The sequence below is a fragment of the Neofelis nebulosa genome, chromosome 1, assembly GCF_028018385.1.
Source record: "Neofelis nebulosa isolate mNeoNeb1 chromosome 1, mNeoNeb1.pri, whole genome shotgun sequence".
NCBI lineage: Eukaryota > Metazoa > Chordata > Mammalia > Carnivora > Felidae > Neofelis > Neofelis nebulosa.
The window spans coordinates 219,703,385-219,726,526 of record NC_080782.1 but is presented as its reverse complement, the minus strand read 5'-3'; the positions used below and the strand labels follow the sequence as shown (position 1 = coordinate 219,726,526).

Here is a 23,142-nt window from a genome sequence, read left to right as displayed (position 1 = left end):
CAGGCCAGCGATAGAATTTAGTGTTTATTAACTGCCTTGGGGCCTGGAACTTTTTTTGATAATCTGTGTCAAAAAGTAAGCAAATATATGAAAATTGTGCAGATTTCAGAAACATCACAGACTTCCTGAAACCAATGTTAAGGACCTCTGGTATAGTCGTAGACTTTCGTAGCTACTCTTGTAAATAAGCAAGTAGGAAAAAAAAAAATCATCCATAAGAAATGAGAAATTTACATAGGAGTCTGGATTTTGCCCCTAAATTGCTATGAGTGTAAATAAATCACCTAAGCTTGCTAGCCCTCAGCTTTTCCACAAACTGAAATTTTTATCTACCCATAGGACAGTGTGGGTAATGTTTTTACGATTTTGTAAAAAAAAAGAAAAAAAAAGTCAAGAGTGAATGAATACATGTGAAAGTACTTTGAGAAGTTATGATTTATTATTAGAGATATTAAGAATTAATCTAAAAAGAAACATAATTTCTTGGGTAACTGACATGTTGATCTAGCTCTCACTTTTATCTGCCTGGTCAGCAGACCATAGATTATAAGAAATTTAGCAACTCTTGAACTATACACTTCCTATTAGAAGGATGAGTCCCAGCCCCAGTTGCCCTTAGATACCCCATCTCTCTCTCCCTGCCGTATGATGACTATCCTGCGGTATTCACAAATGGCGCTTTCTGTCAAACTGATAGTAAAACCATTCACATTACTGGAGAACATTCGGTGTGAGTTAAAATACAAAGGAAAGGAAGTAGTTCCAGAGGAAATGAAACCCATGAACCCAAATTCAGTCTTTTTCACGATAGCCCTGAAGTATTTGTTTCTTTCCCCTCTACCTCCCACAAGACCTGAGGCCCTGCGGACTCCATTGTCGTGTTCCCTATTAGAGGATCATACCTAGTAAGGCAACCTTCTTATTTCCCAAGGAAACGCTCCTGAAGAAGCACACTCAGTCCCAAGATATTAAAGCGTCAAAAGCTAGGATTAAGAATAAAGCTTATCTTTCACAGCCAGTGCTCCAGAGTTAAGGCCATTCACCAGACCATGGTTAGATGTTAACCAGAGGTGCAAACTTAATGTGCAGAGTAAGCAGAGGCACCCTAAAACAAGACACCGGCCCAAGTCTTCATGCTCCTGGGTGTCAATATTTCCCATGCATTTCATTGTCTGAATTTTCACGAAAAAAACAAAATGAAAATGTGCATGGAGGAGCCAGTACTGATATTGAATCTTAACAGCTATTTACCACTCCTCAGAAAAATATATTAAACAAAATGCAGAGTCACGTAGTTTAAGCTACTGTCTATTTGTTCATAAAGGAAAATGCTTTATATGCAGAAATTTCAAGTGAGAGGAGATGTCAGGTCTCCAAAAGCAGCTATTATCAAACAAAGCAGCCAGAAAATTAATGCACTGCAGATGGCTGTGACCGCAACCTTGGATACGAGCCAGTGTCTTCGTCTCTCTTGGTAGGAGAGTTTTTGAACTCTCTCCTACCCACAAAGCCTCCTTAAATGTTCTAGTTCTTTGACATAAAATTCTTTCCCCTCTTTTACAGAGTATTGCTTTAACTGTCTAGTTTTTCTTTCCATAAACCCTTGCTGACCTTTACTACAAGTGAGGCATAAAAAAGAATGGTAAATTGACAATAGTCAGGACATTCCTGTTAAATGTAAAGAGGAATGGGCCATTTAAAGAACAATCAGGTTGGGGGCGCCTGGGTGGCGCAGTCGGTTAAGCGTCCGACTTCAGCCAGGTCACGATCTCGCGGTCCGTGAGTTCGAGCCCCGCGTCAGGCTCTGGGCTGATGGCTCGGAGCCTGGAGCCTGTTTCCGATTCTGTGTCTCCCTCTCTCTCTGCCCCTCCCCCGTTCATGCTCTGTCTCTCTCTGTCCCAAAAATAAATTAAAAATGTTGAAAAAAATAAAAAAATAAAAAAAAAATAAAGAACAATCAGGTTGATTCTCCTCCTCCAAATCAAGGTCCCCCTTCCAGACAGCCTGCCTGTGTCTTCGTTCCATGTCCGATTTATAAAGAGGGTTTTTTAAATTTTTTTAAATGTTTATTTATTTTTGAGAGAGAGAGAGAGAGAGAGAGAGAGAGAGAGAGAGAGAGAAACATAGCACAAGCAGGGAAGGGGCACAGACAGAGGGAGACACAGAATCCAAAGCAGGCTCCAGGCCCCGAGCTGTCAGCACAGAGCCCAATGTGGGGCTCCAACTTACAAGCTGTGAGATCACGACCTTAGCCAAAGTCGGGCACTTAACCAACTGAGCCACCCAGGCGCTCCTTGCCATATGCATTTTAAAGTGGCTCTTTATCCCAGGCAGCTAAAAGAGGGAATCTCCACTTCGTAAAATGGCTCCATCATCCCTTTTTCTCCCTGGCTACAGAAGTTGAGCCATTCTGGAGGGCGTGTGTGCTTTTGTTCTTGCCAAACAAGTACACTCATCTGACTTCCAAATGACTGAAGAGTTTTGTGTTTTAAGTAGTACTTTATTCTGGTTAATTGAGAATTGCCACTTATATAAACCACCAACCAGGCTGCAAACAAAATAGGGCAAAAGACTCACAGTAGCAACTTCCTTTGCATTAGGAAAATGCACACCCAAGAGTTTAATAACAAAACCATATACCTTTTTACACAGTTGGTATATTGTTTATGTGTAGCATGACTAATAGTAATGGCTGTAATTCATCACAACAGAAAAGCAATCAACTGCTCTAGCTGTAGAAAATTAAAATTGATTGAGACCTTTTGTCTACCCTGGCAGAAGCTAATAATTACATCATTATTAACAATATAGCCAGTAGCCAAATTTTTTTAACTTCTTTTGGTTTAAGACAAAATAGAACAAAATCAAGTTTATGTATTCAAGTTGAGTAATTCTGTGGAGCAGGCTACTCCCATGTGGATCTACCATTGGCAGAACATCCACTCTGGACTAAGGACTGTCTAGGTGTTTGCACATTGGATTCATTTTACCCTCCCCACATCCACGGAGGCACGATGGTGATAGATGAGGAACTATGAAAATGAAGTAACCAGCCCAGGAGAACAGAGCCAGGACACAGATTCAAATCCAGGGCCTGTCTCACTCCAAAGCCTCCATTCCAACCAATGAGCAACTACACTGTCGAACAAAGACCTTCTAGATGAGTACAGGAAACACCTGTCACAGGTACATACTCAAACACCTGGAAAACAAAACATTCTTCTTAGAAACCATCTCTTAATTTTTGTGATCCAGAGTTTTCTGAAGGCTAAACAAAACTGGTACGTATACAGTCTCAGAGGATGTCCCCGGGCCATAGAATGTTCCCAACAGGCCAGGGACAGAGAGGAATAAAGGAAATGAAGAGTCACTAACCACACTCAGTGTCCTTAAGACCAAGCTCTGATGTCACTTATTTCCACCTTCCAAGAATACTGGGATGGCCCGGCATGGACAAGTGACAAATACTTGTCAATTAAGTTTGTGAAGATAATGGCAAATGCCACTGAGAAAGACTTGCGTTAAACATTAACTCAAGCTAATGTCCCCTCCTTGCAAGGATGGCCAATGTGAGGTTAGGAGAGTCAGGTGCGTGGTTGGATGGAGCTGAACTGTGTTCTGAGTATGCACAAACTAGATTACAGAGCCTCAAAGGAAGTTTTTCCAGATGGATAGAAGAGTCCAACAAGCAGCAGCTCCCAAATCTGGAATGAACCTGTATTCTTGGCTGGACTGTGACCACTTATTAGGCTCTAACTGATGGTCAGAAGCAGTGAGCAAGATGCTCCCTGTTACACAGCTCTGAGGTAGAGGGTAGGAAGAAACTTTGTTCTGATGTTCTCCCAGGGTGCCCCTGTGGCATCAACCCTTTCATGAAAGAAGCCACCTTAAACTAAGTTATACAAAGTAGTTATTAGATTCATGTTTTCTCTCCTTCCTCTCTCCCTGACTCTTCCTTTGTGGCAAACACATGATTGTCTTGGTCTGTCCCAGGCCAGTAGAGGAAGACATTCCCAGTCCCCCAAAACTGCACAGTGGTGGTAGTGGCCGACTCAATCTCCCTTAAATAAGGTCCTACATCATGGGGGAGAAATTAGCACCATTAGAGGCCAAGTGTTCCTTTAACTCACTTTGTTCTCTCTTCTGCCTAACCCCTGCGCCTAAGGGAGCTGCATGGGTTCTCTAAACTTCAATGATGGAACAGTCGACCATGGGCTAGTGTTCCCATGTATTCTCTCATCTCATACCTAACTCCCGTATTTATCAATAAAAGAAAAGTTTGTGGCTGCTTATGATTTTGTATTCCACTCTTATGAATGTTCTACTACTAAAAACATATAACGATTTTTATGGACCAATTGGAAATTTGAACGCTGATTCCATATTTAAAAATATTAAGGAAATATTAAATTTCTATTTAGGAGTGGGAATGATACTGTGATATTTGGGGTTTTTTAAAGAATGCATAGCTTTTGGGGCGCCAGGGTGACTCAGTCGGTTAAGCGTATGACTTGGTTTCAGCTCAGGTCATGATCTCGCAGTTTGTGAGCTTGAGCCCTGTTTCAGGCTCTATGCTGACAGCATGGAGCCTGCTTGGGATCGTCTCTCTCTCCCTCTCTCTCTCTGCCCCTCCCCTGCTCTCTCTCTCTCTCTCTCTCTTTTTCAAAATAAATAAATAAACTTTAAAATATAAAAGAATGCATAGCTTTTATATCTATATATGAAAATATTTACAGATTGGATGATATGCTGTCTGGGATTTGTTTCAAAATAACATGGGAGGAGTTGCAGCAGGTGGGAGTATGGGTGAAACAAGATGGCCCTTGAATTAATTATTGCTGGAGCTGGGTAATGGGTTCATTGTGCTAGGTTTGTTTTGGTTTTTCAGTGGTACTTTTTCTGTATATGTGAGAACTTTTTGAGAGTAAAAAGCTTTTTTAAAAAAGAATCAAAATTAGCTAGATTAAAAAAAAATAAAATATAAAATATAATTGGTGACTTACTTTTAATTCACATTAGAAAATTATATTTTTCAAAAATACTTTAAAATATGTACAATTTGCATGATTGAATGTTAAATGGAATAGGAAGATCTAAAACTGCACATAAAATACTGCATATACATAATTATTTACACATGCATGTAAATGGAAGAAAAACTACATAAAATGTATATCAGAATTTTCCCTGGCTGGCAAGAATATATATTATTATTCTTTATTGTTACTTTTTTCTATTTTTCAAGTGTTCTGAAAAGAAAATATGTTTACAATTTCATAAAGTTCTTTTTATAAACTATACTCATTATGTTAGGGGAAAAATAGTTACAGAACTGAATGTGAAATTCAGTTATAAAATGGGTGTGAATGGTTGTGTGTGTGTGTGTGTGTGTGTGTGTGTGTGTGTGTGTGTGTGTTTATTTAAAATAAATAGCATCAGGGGCGCCTGGGTGGCTTGGTCGGTTAGGCGTCTGACTTCGGCTCAGGTCATGATCTCACGGTCCGTGAGTTCGAGCCCCGCATCGGGCTCTGTGCTGACAGCTCAGAGCCTGGAGCCTGTTTCAGATTCTGTGTCTCCCTCTCTCTCTGCCCCTCCCCTGTTCATGCTCTGTCTCTCTTGGTCTCAAAAATAAATAAACGTTAAAAAAAAAAATTAAAATAAATAGCATCATATTGTTAATAGTGATTATCTCTGTGTGATAGCATCATTGGTCATTTTTATTTTTGTTTGACTCTCTGTATTTTCTCCAATTAACAAGAATTATGTTATAATCAGAAAAAACATGAAAAATTAAAGCTAGATTTATTGTACTTCTTTACAAGTAAAGGACTATCTCTATAGGGCAAACAACATACAAGTTTAAGAAACCATGCATTATATATAGTAAATATATATTATATACATTAGTATAATATTATAACTACATATAATGTCACTACATATAACTATATATTATAACCATATATTAAATTTTATATAATAACCACATAATACCTGTAAAGACAGGAGACTTTTAAATTCTCATTGAAGGTATATGTTGAGCTTTTAAACAATGTTAATACAGAATCCTTTGCACAGCCACCATGATGTAGCGATACTCACAGACGATTCCTTCATAATCATGTTTCGTTTTCTGTCCAACTCCAGGGATATCTATGCCAATACCAGTCTTTGGACTACAGGATGATTCCAAGGTCTTTAAGAAAGGGAGCTGCTTACTTGCTGACGACAATTTCGTCCTGATCGGCTCTTTTGTGTCATTCTTCATTCCCTTAACCATCATGGTGATCACCTACTTTCTAACTATCAAGTCACTCCAGAAAGAAGCTACTTTGTGTGTAAGTGATCTTGGCACACGGGCCAAACTAGCTTCTTTCAGCTTCCTCCCTCAGAGTTCCCTGTCTTCAGAAAAACTCTTCCAGCGGTCAATCCACAGGGAACCAGGGTCCTATGGCAGAAGGACTATGCAGTCCATCAGCAATGAGCAAAAGGCCTGCAAGGTGCTGGGCATTGTCTTCTTTCTGTTTGTGGTGATGTGGTGCCCATTCTTCATCACGAACATAATGGCCGTCATCTGCAAAGAGTCTTGCAACGAGGATATCATCGGAGCCCTGCTCAATGTGTTTGTTTGGATCGGTTACCTCTCCTCAGCGGTCAACCCACTTGTGTATACACTGTTCAACAAGACCTACAGGTCGGCCTTTTCACGGTATATTCAGTGTCAGTACAAGGAAAATAAAAAACCATTGCAGTTAATTTTAGTGAACACTATACCGGCCTTGGCCTATAAATCTAGTCAACTCCAAATGGGACAAAAAAAGAATTCAAAGAAAGATGCCAAGACCACAGATAACGACTACAGTATGGTTGCTCTAGGAAAACAACATTCAGAAGATGCTCCTACAGACAATATTAACACAGTGAATGAAAAGGTTAGCTGTGTGTGATAGACTGGTTGCCATAGCAACCATGGAGGGCACACTGGGCAAATTTTTACCTATCTGGGGGAAAGAAAAAGACAAAGGGGAGACTGGAAAAAAAATTAGGCCGATCTAGTAGAACCAACAATATTTATATGCCTCATTTTATTGTCAATGAAAAAAAAAAAAAAAGGCAGGGTTAAAAGACACAAAATGTGCACTTCAAAAATGTTCTGACAGCATTTCAGCTGTGAGCTTTACGATACTTATTTTTAACATTGTAAATGATATACATCTTTAAAATAATTAGCTTTTATTGTAAAATTATAATGAGGCCATAAATAAGTCTAAATTAACTTCTATTCCAAGTGGAAACCTTGCTCCTACGTTAGTTGATGGCATGAGTTGGTTACCTATTGCTGTAAATAACAATAGCTACAAATAGTGAGAAGTTGGGTGAATATAATATAATGACCTCTTAAAGAAAAATCCTCTTTAAAACTTATCATGCTACATATTTTGAACAACAAAAAAGACACTAACGATGGTGTTATGAAATCTGTATTGTTAAGATAATTAAATGAAATACTTGACAACTTTTTCATTCCAGCTTTTTCACAGATGTCGTTTTGAAATATTCACAAAGTTGCTGACATTTGCTGCATTTCAACTTAATTCTTCAAAGAAGTGAAAAAGTTTTAAAATGTTATTTAATAACTACTGCTGCTTTCTCTTCTACTATTTGTGCTTTATTCTGAATTTCCAATGTGGTCTTGTTTAGTGTTTCTACTCATAGGTAAACTATCAAAAGGATAACTTAACATTACCAAATACATTTCTAGAAATTGCTTCTCCTAAACGACACCATAGTGGTGTTTGGTAACTCGCTCTTTAATGACTGCACCGTGCATGCGCTCCGTTGAGCAGTAAGCAGTATTGATGTAACCTGTGTCAAGATTGAGGAATAAACTCAGGTTTTTGGCTACTGCCAGCAGTACAGTCTTAGGAGATCTCTGTAAAATAAATACAGGTGACTTTCCCATTGGCACCCATCAGGTAAACTGATGCTTTCTGACCAATTAATCTCTATTATTTGCCAAAATTGTTCAGCTTTGGTCTCACGATCAGCTACTGAGTGTACATTATCTGTGAAGAAATTTCCTGGGTACTGAGGATACAAAAATAATTAAAACAAGATCCCTGCTTTTAAAGCAAATGACCTAATTGGAAGAGTCCTTGTCAAAAATATTAATTAACAGACATTTTGAGAATTGGTTCAAACTATTTCCTTCTACGTAGTTCAGAAAAAGGCTTGTTTTGACCCTGAGGGTAATTTTCTCAGTAAGTTTCCTGATTGGTTGTCGATGAATATCAACCAAATGACCGAGAGGGGAAATATTACGTGAGCTCAAAATTTGTAATTAGTTTAGAAATATACACCTCAACCTGGGCCCAACCTATGACTACCAAAGTTTGGAGCAAAAATTTGGTTCACTTCCATAAAAACTAACTTTTTTATTACTTACTAACACTGGACTCCATAAAAAAAAAAAAAAGCAATAATATAATGCTATGTAAAAAAGTTTGCTAAAGAGAGAAAGACTAACAGCAGTTAATTCACCTTGACGTCACTCTAGATTAAATTACATATCCTTACTAAAATAGAAGTTAGGTATGAGATTACAATACTGAAGCATTTCTATTGAATGAAAAATGGTGTTTTGCACTAAGCCATTTGAAAAATATTATGGATTTGAAAACTAAAGAATGTGGGAGATGCCACTGTGTAATTTGGAAATGTATTAAGGCTATCCAATTATGTCCTTCTAGATACATTGAAAGATATGTATTTCAAAGCTAAAATTTCTAGTAAGCCACTCGTATCAAGGCTGCATTTAAACTGAACTACTTTAATGATTACACCATACTAACTGATAAAACTACAAATGTTAAAAAATCTCTACTGTATTTTGCCTTAGTTTGTAACTCTGCACATCTCATTAAATATTAGAGAAAAAATTCCAGATTCTATCCCCATACACTCAATCTTGATCAGAATGAACATAAATACTGCCTGACAGATATCTTTTGACTACATATATATTACAAATGTGTATGTGTTTTCTTTCCATAAGTATCTATTCAAGTGTATATAGACAACCATGTATCTGCGTACATGTACAGACATGTTCTCATGCACTTTATTCGATATTTATATATTTATATGGAGAAAAAGCAAGAAGTCATTATTGAAAACCTTCAATATATACACATGTGTGCATGTTTGTATCCTGTCCATTAAAATGTGAATTCATGTTCTAATGTTTCTATGACCTTCCATTGCAGTCAAAGACAGATTAAAATGTAACAGAAGTATCAGCTCTTTAAATAAACTGGAAATTCACCTGATTTTATGGGAAGACTTTAACACAATTCTGTAAGGGTGTTGAAAACAATAGTCCTTATATACAGTTGAGTGATCTTGAATAAAATGGTACCTTTGGGCCCTTTGTTTAGTCTAGGGACTTTCTGACTACTAAGGATTTCAAAAATATACCCCAGGCCCCAGTGAAACACGGTGCTTGAATGATTTATGGATCTGTGATTAAAGGACTCACTCCTAGTCAATACTATTAAAATACAGTGACCAACCTTACTCTACTTTAAGTTGAATGGTAGATTCTTCTATATTTAAAAAAAGGAATTAAATGCCATACCTAATTAGGGGAAACACTCAGTTTAAACATACTTAATCTACTTGGCCACAGCGCCACCTCATGGTCATTTTTTAAAGTGCTACCGTAGCCAAATTGAACTAAGTTACTGTACTGCTTTTGGCAAAGGGTGCTTTTCCCATTTGCGCATCTATGAAACATGTTCATAAAGTGTTAAATTATTCTGTGCCATATATAATAAATACGGTGAAGATTATTTTGTGTAATGATTTTAATCAAGGTAATTCTAAAAGATTTCAAGAAAGAAGGAATAATTATCAATAAAGTCTACTCAAAAATCAATGCAATTATGTGAGTCCATAGTTTTGTCTGCCAAAGGGAGTGACCCACACCTTTCAGATACTCACACTAGGAACTCTATGTATCATTTAGATATTTTGAGAGAACAAAGCCTGTTCTTCTGAAGTTCAGTGACTCAACTAGGACTTACCTGCTTATGATTCAGCTTCCAGTTATCTGCAGCAGAGACACTCCACATTTGGTCACTCTGTCTGGTTGCACACAGCCCAGAAACATAGAGAACTGCTGCTGTAACCCCAACACATGCACACAGGTACTGATGGCTACGCGTGTACAGGCGTACCCCAAGACATGCACGGGTGCATTCACACAAACAGTACACACATTTTCACAGGAGATAATTTCAGGAATTAAAGTAAACCAAGAAGGGGCGCCTGGGTGGCGCAGTCGGTTAAGCGTCCGACTTCAGCCAGGTCATGATCTCGCGGTCCGTGAGTTCGAGCCCCGCGTCAGGCTCTGGGCTGATGGCTCGGAGCCTGGAGCCTGTTTCCGATTCTGTGTCTCCCTCTCTCTCTGCCCCTCCCCCGTTCATGCTCTGTCTCTCTCTGTCCCAAAAATAAATAAAAAACTTTGAAAAAAAAAAAATTTTAAAGTAAACCAAGAAGACACAGTATCACTGAATAAACTGGAAAGCTGCCTTGATTTGTCATTTCACCTCTAAATGTTGGAAAAGTTTATGAAATAGGGACAGCAGGTATCTTTTCCAGGTGTTTATAGCTCCCTGTATTGAGTACCTACCACGTGCCAGGCATTAAGCTGTTTGATTTGTTTGCTTCACCTAATGGAATCTTCACAACAATCCTATAAAGTAGGTAATATTATGCCTTATTTTTCATAGCTAAAGAAACTGAGATTCAGAACAGTTAGTAATGTGGCCAACGTCCCACAGCTGCCAAAAAAAGAAAAAGTGGCAAGTTCAAGCCTGGCTCATCTGACTCCGAAAAATAGGTTCTTGTTTCTACCCAATCTGGCAGAGAACAAAGAGAACTGAGTTTAGAACCAAAGGATGCGAGATCCCATCTTGGCTTGGACAAATCACTTAATAACCCCGTGTCTCAATTTCATTGTCTCTAAAAATGGAGCTACTAGCACCTGTCCTGACTGACAGCATCACTTAAATGAGGTCATGACTATAGCTGTGCTTGATAACCTGTAAAGCACTGTGTAAATGTAATAACTGTTGTTATTAAAAAGAAAAAAACCCAAAGCCATTATATATTATTAGCTATCAGAGCAAAAAGTAGACAAATTGTGGGATAGTCAATATTATTATTCAATAGCTTCCACATTCTGTGAACGCTCTCATTTTTAATTTTTTTTTTTTTACTTCTGCTTTGTCCTCACCATGATGCAGAATTCCCTTTGCTGGTACTCTTTTTTCCTGCTCACATCAAAACTTGCCCATTCTATGACCCATTCCATTAGGTTTCTCCTCTTTGCTGGAACACCAATAAGTAATTCAGGCTGATAAACTATGGTCTATCACTGAGGTCCCTTTAGCTGTTCACCATGATATTAATCCGAAAGGTAAAATTTTAGCACCAGGAAGACAAGTGAGAAAGAAATTTAGGGACAAGAAATAGTCTCCTGGTATCACTCAAATGACCCACAGAAAAACAAGCACCTTCAGAAACTCCATAATTTATATAAAGTTTTATAACTTAATATTAAATTTCAATCCATAATAACAGCGATTTGAAAGAAAACATCTGATTTCTAAGATTTGATTTAACTGAGAACACTAATAATATTAGTAAGTTTATCTCAAGTTTAATACCCAATGGACATTTGCCCCAGTCGCTATGCAGTAAGACAAAAATTTTGTTAAATTTTTATTATTTTAACAGGTGGCTTGCTAAAACAAATGGTTTCCCTATTTTCCCTAGTGGTATATACCCCAGTCTTAGCTCTATTCTTCGTTTTTGATACTTAACAACAGTATATCCACCTTAGCTAACACATGATGGGCGGATTTCCACCCCCAATTGGAGCCTCAGGATTTGATGTAACCCTATTGTCATGGAAGACTGAGGAAGGAAACCGAGGTTCAGTCTGCTGCTACTTTCTGAACCTGCACAAACAAAGCCTCTCTTCCCTTGAGTGTATACTATGGGACTAGAGTCACTGATCTTTTCAAAAGTTCTCTTCTAGGTTTATGCTCATCTCAATGCTACGGAGTCCAGTCAAGGCTTTGATGAACCAAGACACAGCTTCATGACCAAAGAACATTCTGGAACAATACTCACATTCTCTTAAATTCTTTTAGATGAATTGCAAATAAATGACAGTTTTAAGTTTTATAGGGGAATATTATGAGAAAAATCAAATTTTTAATGATCCAAGGAGTTTCTAAGATATGAGACCAAGAGTCAGACTATCAACACAAATGATCCCTAACGTGTCATTTTTCTTACAATCAGCCTCCCTTCTGCACAGTTTCTAGCTGCTACCAGATATCAGGTTGCACTTTATAACAGCCCCCGAGCTTCCTGAAGAACAAGTACTCTCACTATTTAAGTTCAATTTCCTTAAAGAGTTAAATTTTTAAAGCTCAAAAAGATTTAGATATCACGGTGCAGAGGAGGTCTCTTTTTAACTGCTAGATTTTTACTGAAAGTGAGCCAAGGTCATTTAAGTTTTTATTTATAATTAAGATTATAACATCTTCAAAGGTGTTTATTCTGGCTTCTGGAGAACAGCACAATCTGTACTTCCTGTCCTACATTTATTTCAGATATTGAAAGGTAATAATATGCTATTATTCTGATGATCTTGTCTACTTGGGGTGACCCCAAGTACAGAGCCAAGACAAGAACTTGAGTGCAGATTGTTTATGTGGAGCATGATCCCAAGAAGCAGATAGAATTTGGGAATAAGTAAAGTCTATTTAAGGGTATGGTACCAAGGATCCACAGACAGTTAGGGATCAATTCCCCTACCAGGAGATGCCTTGGAACTCTTCACTGCAGATGGAACTAAAATCAAAGGTGGGCCAAAAGCAACCGGTTGAGCTTGCATGAAGGTTTTACTCAGTTGTTGATTAACCATAGTCTCAAAAATCAATATGCATCCTGAACAGAAAATGCTGTTATTATGGTTAGTAACAATACTTAAATGAACATACATTCATATTGTACAATCATATCTAAAATTATTACTGAGACCGTCAAACACATTTCTTATAGAATGAAACTCGGTTAATTCCTTCCAGCTTTGCTAAGACAGTTCTGGTTAGCCATTACCATTCCCACAGGAGCTGCAGAAGACCTAGAAAAGTTCTCTAACATCCAAATACATAAATGACTAATTCTCTGTATGAGCTCTACTTATTTAGCCTATGTAATGGTTCTAAACTACTAAAATATAAGGAACAAAAAGAAACATACTCAATAAATTAAAAAGCTAGAGAAGCTTAGACATCATCTGATCCAGGATTCTCTTTTAGCAGAAATGGTGATAAAGAGCCAGGGAAATAAGAGAAATTATGCAAGGCCACCTGGCCAAGCAGCTGATCAGAGCCAGCAATAGGATCAGGACCTCACATCTTCCAATCTCTAGATTTCTCCTTTTATATGAGAAAAGGATCTAAGAAGGGCCCATTGGTCCATGGTTTATATGGCGTATTTATTCATATAACCAAAAATATATTTAAATAAGGTTGAAAAACCAGTGCTGCAACACTCTCAACATGCTTGTCAGTGAAGGTCTACTATGTTTACGTTATATCTCAGACATCGTCTAGTGTAGGAAGTCTCAAGATGAAATTACTCCTGGGGTGCCTGGATGGCTCAGTCAATTGATCATCTGAATTCAGCTCAGGTCATGATCTCACAAGTCATGGGTCTGAGCCCCAGGTCCGGCTTCAGCGCCTAAGCCTGCTTGGGATTCTCTATCTTCCTCTCTCTAATTAACACACTTACCCATGATGCTTCTTGAGAGACTGCATCTGATAGGTGTCCCCAGGGCATGCCACCTCTCTCACACTGATGTTTCAGTGACTGTAGACCCTAGTGAAAAGCAGATTCATGTGGACCACTGGCAAAAGTGTTAAAAATATTGAAATTGGAAGTTAATTTTAAAGGGGGGAAAAATTAAAACTAGATATAATGTTCAGTATCATTATCTCCAGGCTCTACTATCAATGTTCTGCATTCTACAACACAGGTTCACAATAGTTTATATAAAGAAGACTATCCAAAAGCTGGGAACTGAGTCAACATAGACAAGCAAACAGAGAATTTTTTTTAATAAGAAAAAAAATTAAAAAGAAATAAAACGATGATAAAATTCAAAACTAATTTGCTCAGCATGTACTCATTTAATAACTTGTCTCTCTGATACTCTGAAAATGAGAAATATCTAGAAGTATTTAATTTCTAAAAATGAGATGGTGCGTTTTTTCTCTGAGTTAGCAGGAAATAGGAAATGTTCGTTATTCATGAGTGATTATGAGTATGACAAATTTAATTCAACTAAACATTTCCAAGACTGAAGAGCAAGAGTGATTTGCATGAAAATGTCATGCTATTCTCAGCCTTCAGTTCACCAGAGAAATCGTCTTTGATAAATTCATCCCTGTACTTGTCTACACCAGTATGTGAAGTTCTGACTCACATTTGGTCCTCCATCTGTCCACCAGATAGACCTAACCAACTTGCACCACTCAAAAGGAATAATTCTTGTCACCCTTAGAATTATAATGGTAATCATGATGCAAATACCATGTTATCTCAATTCATGTTAAGCATGAATAAATAAAACACTGAAGCTATAGGTGCATTTATATAATCTTCTGGTTTAGGAAATTTGCTTAATAATTTGAATTTGAAACACAAATTTGAATTTGCCAATGACTTTGAAAGACAAATTATTTCCCCCTTGGAGAAGAATTTTTTTTTATTTGAATTCAATAATAACTTGCATTGCTAAGGGTTTTGAGTGGTCCTACTTGGTTCTAAGAATTCATGCAAAGTACAGCCAGCTACTTGTAGGCAGATGATAACGTGTATATGAACATAAACTACAGTGTTTTGCCATCTTTTTGAAATCATGGAATTAAACCCAGAACTATCCAATCTTTCTTCCTTACAGTAGGAAGGAAAGCAGAAGGAAGAATGTAAAAGGAAGACACTGACATTACTATTTATTGAGCAACTATTTGGTACTAAGGGCTTTCACATATGTAATCACAGTGATATGTATGTCCATCTGTCTATAGTGTATCTCACTATAACCAGTGAGGAAACTGGGTCTCAAAGGGAAATTGGCCCAGTTTCCCTAAGCTAACGACTACAATCAGAATTCAAGTTCAGAGCTGTATGACTGTTATGCTTTTACTGTTTCCTCTTTCCACTAGGCCAAAGATCAGAAAACAGCTTCTACAAACAGCCAAGTAGTATATATCTTAGGTTTTGTGGACCATACGATCTGTCAGAACCATGCAGCTCTTCTGCTGTAGTGTGAAAGCAGACAAAGACAATAAGCAAATGAGAGGACATGACTGTCTCCCATTAAAACTGTATTTATAAAAATAGGTGGCAGGCCAAATTTGGCCGTTGGGTTAGGCTAGCCACCCTCTGGAATACACCATCCAACAACAGTAATAATTACAACAAACACAATAACTATGACATATTCTACCATCACAACTATTCATTTGGACCCTTACTGAATGCTAAGTATTGTTTGGTCCTTTAATATATCATTTCATTTAATCCTTACAGCATCAACACTAAATGCTTGATACTATTATTATCTCCATTCTGCAAATAAGGAAATTCAACATTAAGGGACTTGACCGAGCTCACACATAGTAAATGGTAGAGCTGGATTTTTGAATCAACAGTCCATATTCTCAGCCACTTGCTCTATTTCTTCCCTACTCCAGAAATGTAAGAGCAAATCTCCATCATGCCTGCATTATGTCCAAGATTGTTCTTCCTAAATTAAAAAAAAAAAAAAAAAAAGGTGAACAGAACTCTAACCTTGTCGAGGGACAACCCCTCCTAACTTCACTAACCTATGATGCAGAGTAGAGGAGACATTGCTGAATAAACATTTTAACCTGTGAGTATAGTTCATCATCAACATGATTAATGCTTACCTAAAGGATCATTCCGGATCTTATAAGATACAATCACCATATATTGATTGCTGTCTCTTCTCTTGGCTTACCTTCATGCCCAGAGAACGTATGTCACGTTAAGTTCCTCCCAAAGAAGGCTAAAATGAACAAACCCTGTCCTTCATGCTAGTAGAATTATGCTTAAAAATACATTTCTGCTGTTTCCTTTCTATATCTTGCACTAATGAATAAAAGAATGAATTTGAACTAATGATAAAAATACTACTTAAAATGAGTGTTAGACATGCTGGTTTGTTGAAAAATGTCCTCAAATTCCTTCAGAGAACATGGAGTTTATTGTCAGGAGGCAAACAAAATGAGTAAGGAGGAATCACAAATGTTAAGCAGACTTCCCAGAAGCCGAAAAGAAAAGCCCAGTTTCATAACAAATCTAAGATCTGAGGTTACGCAGGCACCAGTTCTTCCACCTTGATTAGAGGGTTTGATCATCCATGGGGCCCAGCTACTCCCTCTCAGCCTGTTCCTCTCTGTGCTTCTTTAACTCCTCCTGCACCTACCAGTTGGCTTCTTTCCAGGTTCTCCTTACTTGTAACACTCTCACTCATGGTCCACCATAACCTCTCTCTACTTCATGGACTTCCATCTTCTACACCTGCCACTAGTTACTTGATCTTTGCTGTACTACCCTCTTCAGATTTCTAAAAGATGGTGATCAAGTTGGTAGTTGGTCCATACTCTCCCTATTTAGGCAGAGATTTTGTTCTGAGCCCCTCTTATGGTCCACTACCATGGTAAGGCCAGATGCCCATCCCAATCCAATCAGCTGTGTGGACTGTGCAGAATGTACCCTCCAACTTCCATTGGATCCCTGGACAGAATAAGAATTTTCACGTAACAGGTTAAGAAGTGTTCAGTGCTGTGTCTAATCAGCACCTTATATGAAAAGGTAAAAAATCTATTGACTCACTATTCTGTTAAGGAAAGCCATTTCTTTCAAATAGCACTCCTATTTTTCCCCTTGTAATACAATAATTTCCAATTTCCTACCTGTTACCTAGTCTATAAAACAGAACAGTCACATTTTAAAGAATGTTACCAAAAAGCGAGCCAGCCAATTTTCTTTTATGGGGCAATCTGCAAAACAGTCATTGCTAAAAAATACAGAAGCTTAAATATGAAACCCAGAAAATACAATGGACAGGAGATGAACCAAACTCAATGACGCTTTTCCAGCACTCTCCCTAGGAACTGTGATTTGATGACCTCAACAAGTAACATAGTGTACTGTGATTAAAATAGCCATCTTACAATCTAAAGAAAATTAGACAACACAGAAGAATAAATCTGCCAAGCCTCAGTAGAGGAGGAAATCATTTAGTAGCTGAGTTGGAAACATTTGTGTTATTGACTGGACTAGCAGAGTCCTCCAACCACCTGACCCTGACGTTATGAAGACAAACCTAGGGGAAGAAAGGCAAAGAATGACACAAGTGGCCTGCAGCCCTCAGTACGATGCCCAGCTTATACCCATGAGCAGAGAGGAACATGGGTTTAGTTATCTGCAAACCAAGACTCTAAGAAGAAATGAGGGAATTAACTACAGGATGTTAATAAAAATAAGCTAATAAAATATTTTCCCCTGTAATGCAGCAAGCATTGTTCCGATTTATTCCATATTCCTTGGATTCACAATAACAAGAAGTTACACCAGAGAGCTAGGGGGCTTTATTTTAGTGAAAATTGCACCAATTCAAAGTTCATGGTAAGGCCATTAGGGGAGGTTGTGTTTTAAACCTAATGGGAAAACACTTAGGAAAATGTTAGAAAGGGCATGGGTTTAGGAGTTTAATATAGACATTACTTCAGATTCTGCCTCTACTATTTAATGGGCTGTATGAGAAAATTACTTAACCTCTGTGAGGCTAATCTGTTAAATGGGGATGCTACTACCTCATGGTGTTGTAAGAACTAAAGGTAGATCCTCAGACAGCATTTGACCTATTCTAGATGATGACTATTAACGTCACCAGCAAAGACACAACTCTGCTTATTAAGAGCATCTGCCTGCCTATCTCTCACACAAAGGAGGACCAAAATGAAGGCAACGGGATCTCTAGAGCTACCAAGTCATAGGCAAAAATTACACCTGAGGTCTGGCAAGCCTCTCAAAGCAATCTATCCCTACCCTACTTTTCCTTTGGTGTTTATACAATAATGTGGGTTAGCAAGGAAAAAAAAAAAAAAACAACAACCCCACGATTGTTTGGGGCTTTTTTACCTGTAGGGATTTAAAAGGAATAATTTCATTTGCTTACTTCCACCAGTCTCTAAAACTCTGTGGGCTCCTTGCCACAAGGGGGTTGGTGAACAGGCCTGTTTCAGACCTACCAAGACTGTGTTCTATCAGAAGTACAGAAGACAGAGTTAATGCCTTAAACTGCAGGTGGAGGTGATGGTCTGCACCACAGGTTCCCTGAGTTTCGGAAAAGTGCAGGTTGAGCATTTCTATAAGTGAGAAAGATTGATCCTCTACCCCATCCAGGGCCCTGGGACTCAGGCACGCTTCTGTCTGGCTCCCAGTGAATGGCAGAGAACAGAAAAGCAGATGCCTTTGCAAAAGCACTCCAGGCCTGGGGCACCCGGGTGGCTCAGTCAGTTAAGCATCTGACTTCAGCTCAGGTCATGATCTTGTGGTTTGTGAGCTCGAGCCTTGTGTTGGGCCCTGTGCTAATAGCTCAGAGCCTGGAGCCTGCTTCAGATTCTGTAGCTCCCTCTTTCTCTCCACCCCTCCCATGCTCATGCTCTGTCTCTCTCTGTTTCTCAATAATAAATAAATGTTAAAAATAAATAAATAAATAAATGAATGAATGAATGAATGCACTCCAGATCTGATGAAGGCCTGGGCGGTATATGCTTCCCACCCTCCCTCCTCAGCACAGCCATAGCCATGAGTGTCTCCAAGTTTCTGGACAATGACCTTTGGATTCTTACAATGTAAAATAATCGACTCCCTGGCAACAGTGACCAAACTGGACTATTCTCCAAACCTGGGGGGCGGGGAGAGGGGAGGGAGAGGAGGGAGGGGAGCTCAGGCCCAGATTTGTTTTTATTTAGAAAACTAAGTAATTTTTTGTTGTTTTGTTTTGTTGCTCTTGGGGGTCATTATATAGAGTAGCAATAAGAAGGAAGAAGGAAGGAAAGTCCCATTTCCTTTTTCAACTCTGCCCTTTGATGATAAGTCTGTCCGTTAATGATGAGTCTGTGAAGACTATCAGTCCTGACTGTCCATGAGAAGGCCTCATTCCATTCCAGTGAAGCCATCTCTGGGCAGAATAATCCTGTTCTAATAAAGGAATTCTTGTATCACTGGCTGACATTTTCTTGGCATTAGCTGTCCAGCCACCTCAGATCTCCAGAACAGAGTTACAGAGAGAAGTGAGTGAAAAGGACTTGAGGGGCCAAAGTAACCTCCATCAAGGCCATCGACGTAAGTCTGTTCTTTATTCCACAGAAAATGCCCTCAAACCCCGAAGCAGAGTCAATCTGTCTATGTAATAAGCAATATTATGTCCCTCACACCTTCATAAACTTGAGGTTCCATGTACCTCGGGATTGTGGCAAGGATCAGAAGATGAGGTGCTCTTGATTACTATTGTCTGGTTGCTTGTTATAAAACAGATTAGGAATTGAAGACTGGGAAATAGGAAGGAAATGGGATCTAAAGAACAGCCATGGCTGAGTGGTAAGCAGAAAAACTATAAAGCAGGTAGGAGAAGAAAATCACCTGAACAGTTTCTTTCTGCTACAATTCCCATGTGCCTCAAAGACCCCAAAAATAACAGCTTTTAGCTTTCAAAACACCCCATGAGTTGGTTTAAAGTGCAGATTTCAGAGTCTCCCTATGGAATTCTCTTTGGGGCCATCTAGGGTTGGGCCCAGAAACCTGAAGTTTTTTAAGAGACCTTGGGTATTTTTGTAATAGTAAGTCCTTGAATCACTTTTCAGAAACGTTGAACTGAAGGTATGACTGCACCCCAGTTATTCATTCCTTCAAATAATGTTTTTTTAGAAAGTACCAGGTCCTGAGCTGGATGCTGGGAATACAGAGATGATGGAGTCATGGCCTCTGCCCTCAGGATGCCCGCAGCCCAGGCGGAGATACAGACAGGTAGATAAAATCTGCAACAATGCCATCGATACTCTGCTGGCATATATTTATACATGTTCTAAGCACACGGGTGACAAAAAGAGAACAATCAACTCTACCTCGGCAGAGCTGAAAAGCCTTCCCTGATGAGGAGATGTTTGAATTGCACCATGAACATGTATGAATTCACAAAGCTGACCTAAGGGAAGGGCATTTAAATAACAGATGAGCTCCGAAGTTGGAAAAGTGAAGACAGCGAGAACTGTTAGGTCTACCCTTGAGAGTGAAGGAGGAAGAGAAAAACAGCAGAGGAGGTACAACTGTACAGGTAGGGGGCCGGTCAAAGTCAACCCTGAATTGCAAACTTGTCATGTTAGGACTCTCTCCTGTGGGCAGAGGGGAGCCACTGACAGAATTAGTGGAAAAACAACACATAGTCAGATTTGTACCTTTGATCTTTCCGGTGCCAGTAGGCAGCCCACACTTGAAGGTTAAGGGTGCCGACGGCTTCAACGGTATAAGCCCGAGCCTTACATAAAGCAATAGTAGCAAGGGTGGAGAAGCCCAAAATGTTGAAATGTGCTAGTATAAAGAATAAATTAGAGATGGGAGGACTATAGCATCAAGCTTTCCTGGAACTATTATACAACAGGCACAGAGCTTTTTAACTGTAAGTCCCAAATCCATTACCCTCAATTCCAAAGTCAAAAAGCTCTGAAAACTAAAAAATAATTCCTAATAACTGATGTGGTAGCAAAACCTGACCTGATCTAGTCATTTATGACAAAACCAGCCCTGAGCTGATATGATAAATCTTGCATAATGTTTAGTCGTCCCCCTTGGTGTGACTTTATGTTTTGCTGCAGAAATATTAAAGGATCCAATTCCTCATTGCTGTTCTAGCTCCTGCTGGTGATGTTATGGAATGTGTGCTTCAAGTTCCAGATTCCTTGTCTAAAATCAGGATAATCTGAATTCACAGACACATCTGTCGGGTCCCAAGGATTTTGGATAAAGGGCTGTGGCCCTATGAAACTAGAGCCAAGAGCCTGCCCTGACTTAAAACAGCCACAGCATCAAGAGAGAAAAGGAGATCAAGACTTGTACCTGCATGTGATGGAGAGAGAGAAATCTCATTTCCGGCCTGGGTCTAGGACAATAAAAACTCTCATCATCCAGAATGATGAAGAGGGAACCAAGAGATCAAGGAACACTTGAAAGGAGCTCAGGAATACTCCAATTCAAGTTATTCATTTTGGGGGCGCCTGGGTGGCTCAGTCGGTTGAGTGTCCGGCTCTTGATTTTGGCTCAGGTCATGATCCCAGAGTCATGGGACCAAGCCCCACATCAGGCTCTGTGCTGAGCATGGAATCTGCTTGAGATTCTCTCCCTCCCTCCCCCCCCCCTCTCTCTCCCCCTCTGCCCCTTTCCCCCCACTTACACACTCTCTCCCTAAAATAAAAAACAAAAACAAAATAATTCATTTTTAAAATGGTGTCTAAATGGGCACATTACACCCATCTAGAAATCCATGTGTCTAGAATATCTCAAATCTCTTTAAAGCTAGATAAATGAAATCAAAACAATAATTCCTTATATTGTCGTGTGCTTTAGAGATTATGGAGCACTGTCCTATAACTATACCACTTAGCCCTCTGAACCACCCCAGGGGATTTTTTGTGTGAATGTACTCATAGACTTAGCTGAACTTTAAATTCAAAAAGAAGCACTCAGGTTATTTTTGCATCTGTAATGTTTGAAAACATGCACTGAATATCAGAAAAGCCTCTGTGTACAGGGAAAGGCTTGCTAATCTAGGGAAAAGAATCTATAGAGCCACATGAAGTCTAACTGGCGTACTTCCATATCAATGTGGAAGATGTTGAAATCTATATTGAATTCATCAAATGGTACAGGATTATGGGACTTCTGTAGGGAAAAAAAAAAAAGGCAGGCTGTACCTCTCTCTCCTTAAGCATTCTAACAATATGGTTTGATCACTATTTCTTTCAATCAGTAAACTTTTCTCCCTTCTAAAATATGCACCATGATCTATAATTATACATCTGTTAACCTCAACTGTATCTCAATCTCCTGAGTCAATAACGAATTTAATTGTTCACTCTTGATTGCATTTTTCTTTATAATTCTGTTTATCAGATGATTCCATGGCACTTTGCAGTGTTCTTGCCAATTGTAGGTACTAACTATTTGTCTCAATTAACCTACATCTCTGATAAAACTCATGTTAAAATTGCATACATGTTGCCCAAATGAAGGGAGAAGTGTCCTTGACAAAAGTTGTCAGTCTCATCTGTAACTTTTTTTTTTATATCATGCAAGTAACATAAGATTATATTGTTGTTGTAAAAGTTCCAAATACTCAGCAGCACACAGCAAAATGGGAAGGTTCCTTTTACAGCCATTTAGGCTCTTGTATTTCATGCCACTGACAACAGTTCGGTATAAGTTTTTCATGCTGCACACCCTTTCTGTGCTCGAAGAGTAGTTCAAAGGGGATTCAATTGTTGTTCCTTTTAGATTCTCTCTCTCTCTCTCTCTCTCTCTCTCTCTCTCTGTACATTTAATGTCTTCTCCATCAGGAAACCCTGTCGACTCAGTCTTCAAAATATATCCATCACCCCATTCTGTCACCACCTTGGCCCAAATCACCATCATCTCTCACCTGAATGACTGCAGTAGCCTCCTTCCTGCTCTCCCGGATTCCATTCTTACCCTACCCTAAAAATCTATTCATAACACAAGAGTCAGAAGGATCCTTCTGAAAACTGTTCTGCTCAAAAGCCTCCAGTGGCTCCCCACCTCACACAGTCAAAGGTCTAGTCCTTTTGGAGCCCAGAAAGTTCTATAAAATCTGCCCCCGTTCTTACTTCTCTGAGCTCATCTTCTGTAACTCTCCTAGCTCTGTCCAGCCGCACTGGCTTCCCTGCTATT

The 23,142-nt window shown here is 38.9% G+C and overlaps 1 protein-coding gene and 1 long non-coding RNA gene across 2 annotated transcripts in view; one reads left to right on the top strand and one right to left on the bottom strand.

Annotated features, from left to right (window-relative positions):
- HTR2A (5-hydroxytryptamine receptor 2A) overlaps positions 1-9,942 on the top strand; it is a 60,988-nt gene extending 51,046 nt beyond the window's left edge. The window contains exon 4 of the mRNA XM_058685338.1: positions 6,148-9,942. Within this exon, the coding sequence (XP_058541321.1) occupies positions 6,148-6,947 (800 nt within the window). The 3' untranslated portion in view covers positions 6,948-9,942. The remainder of the gene's footprint in view (positions 1-6,147) is intronic.
- Positions 9,943-12,770: 2,828 nt separating this feature from the next.
- LOC131485640 (uncharacterized) overlaps positions 12,771-23,142 on the bottom strand; it is a 33,847-nt gene continuing 23,475 nt past the window's right edge. The window contains exon 3 of the long non-coding RNA XR_009248951.1: positions 12,771-13,962. This is a non-coding gene — a long non-coding RNA (uncharacterized LOC131485640). The remainder of the gene's footprint in view (positions 13,963-23,142) is intronic.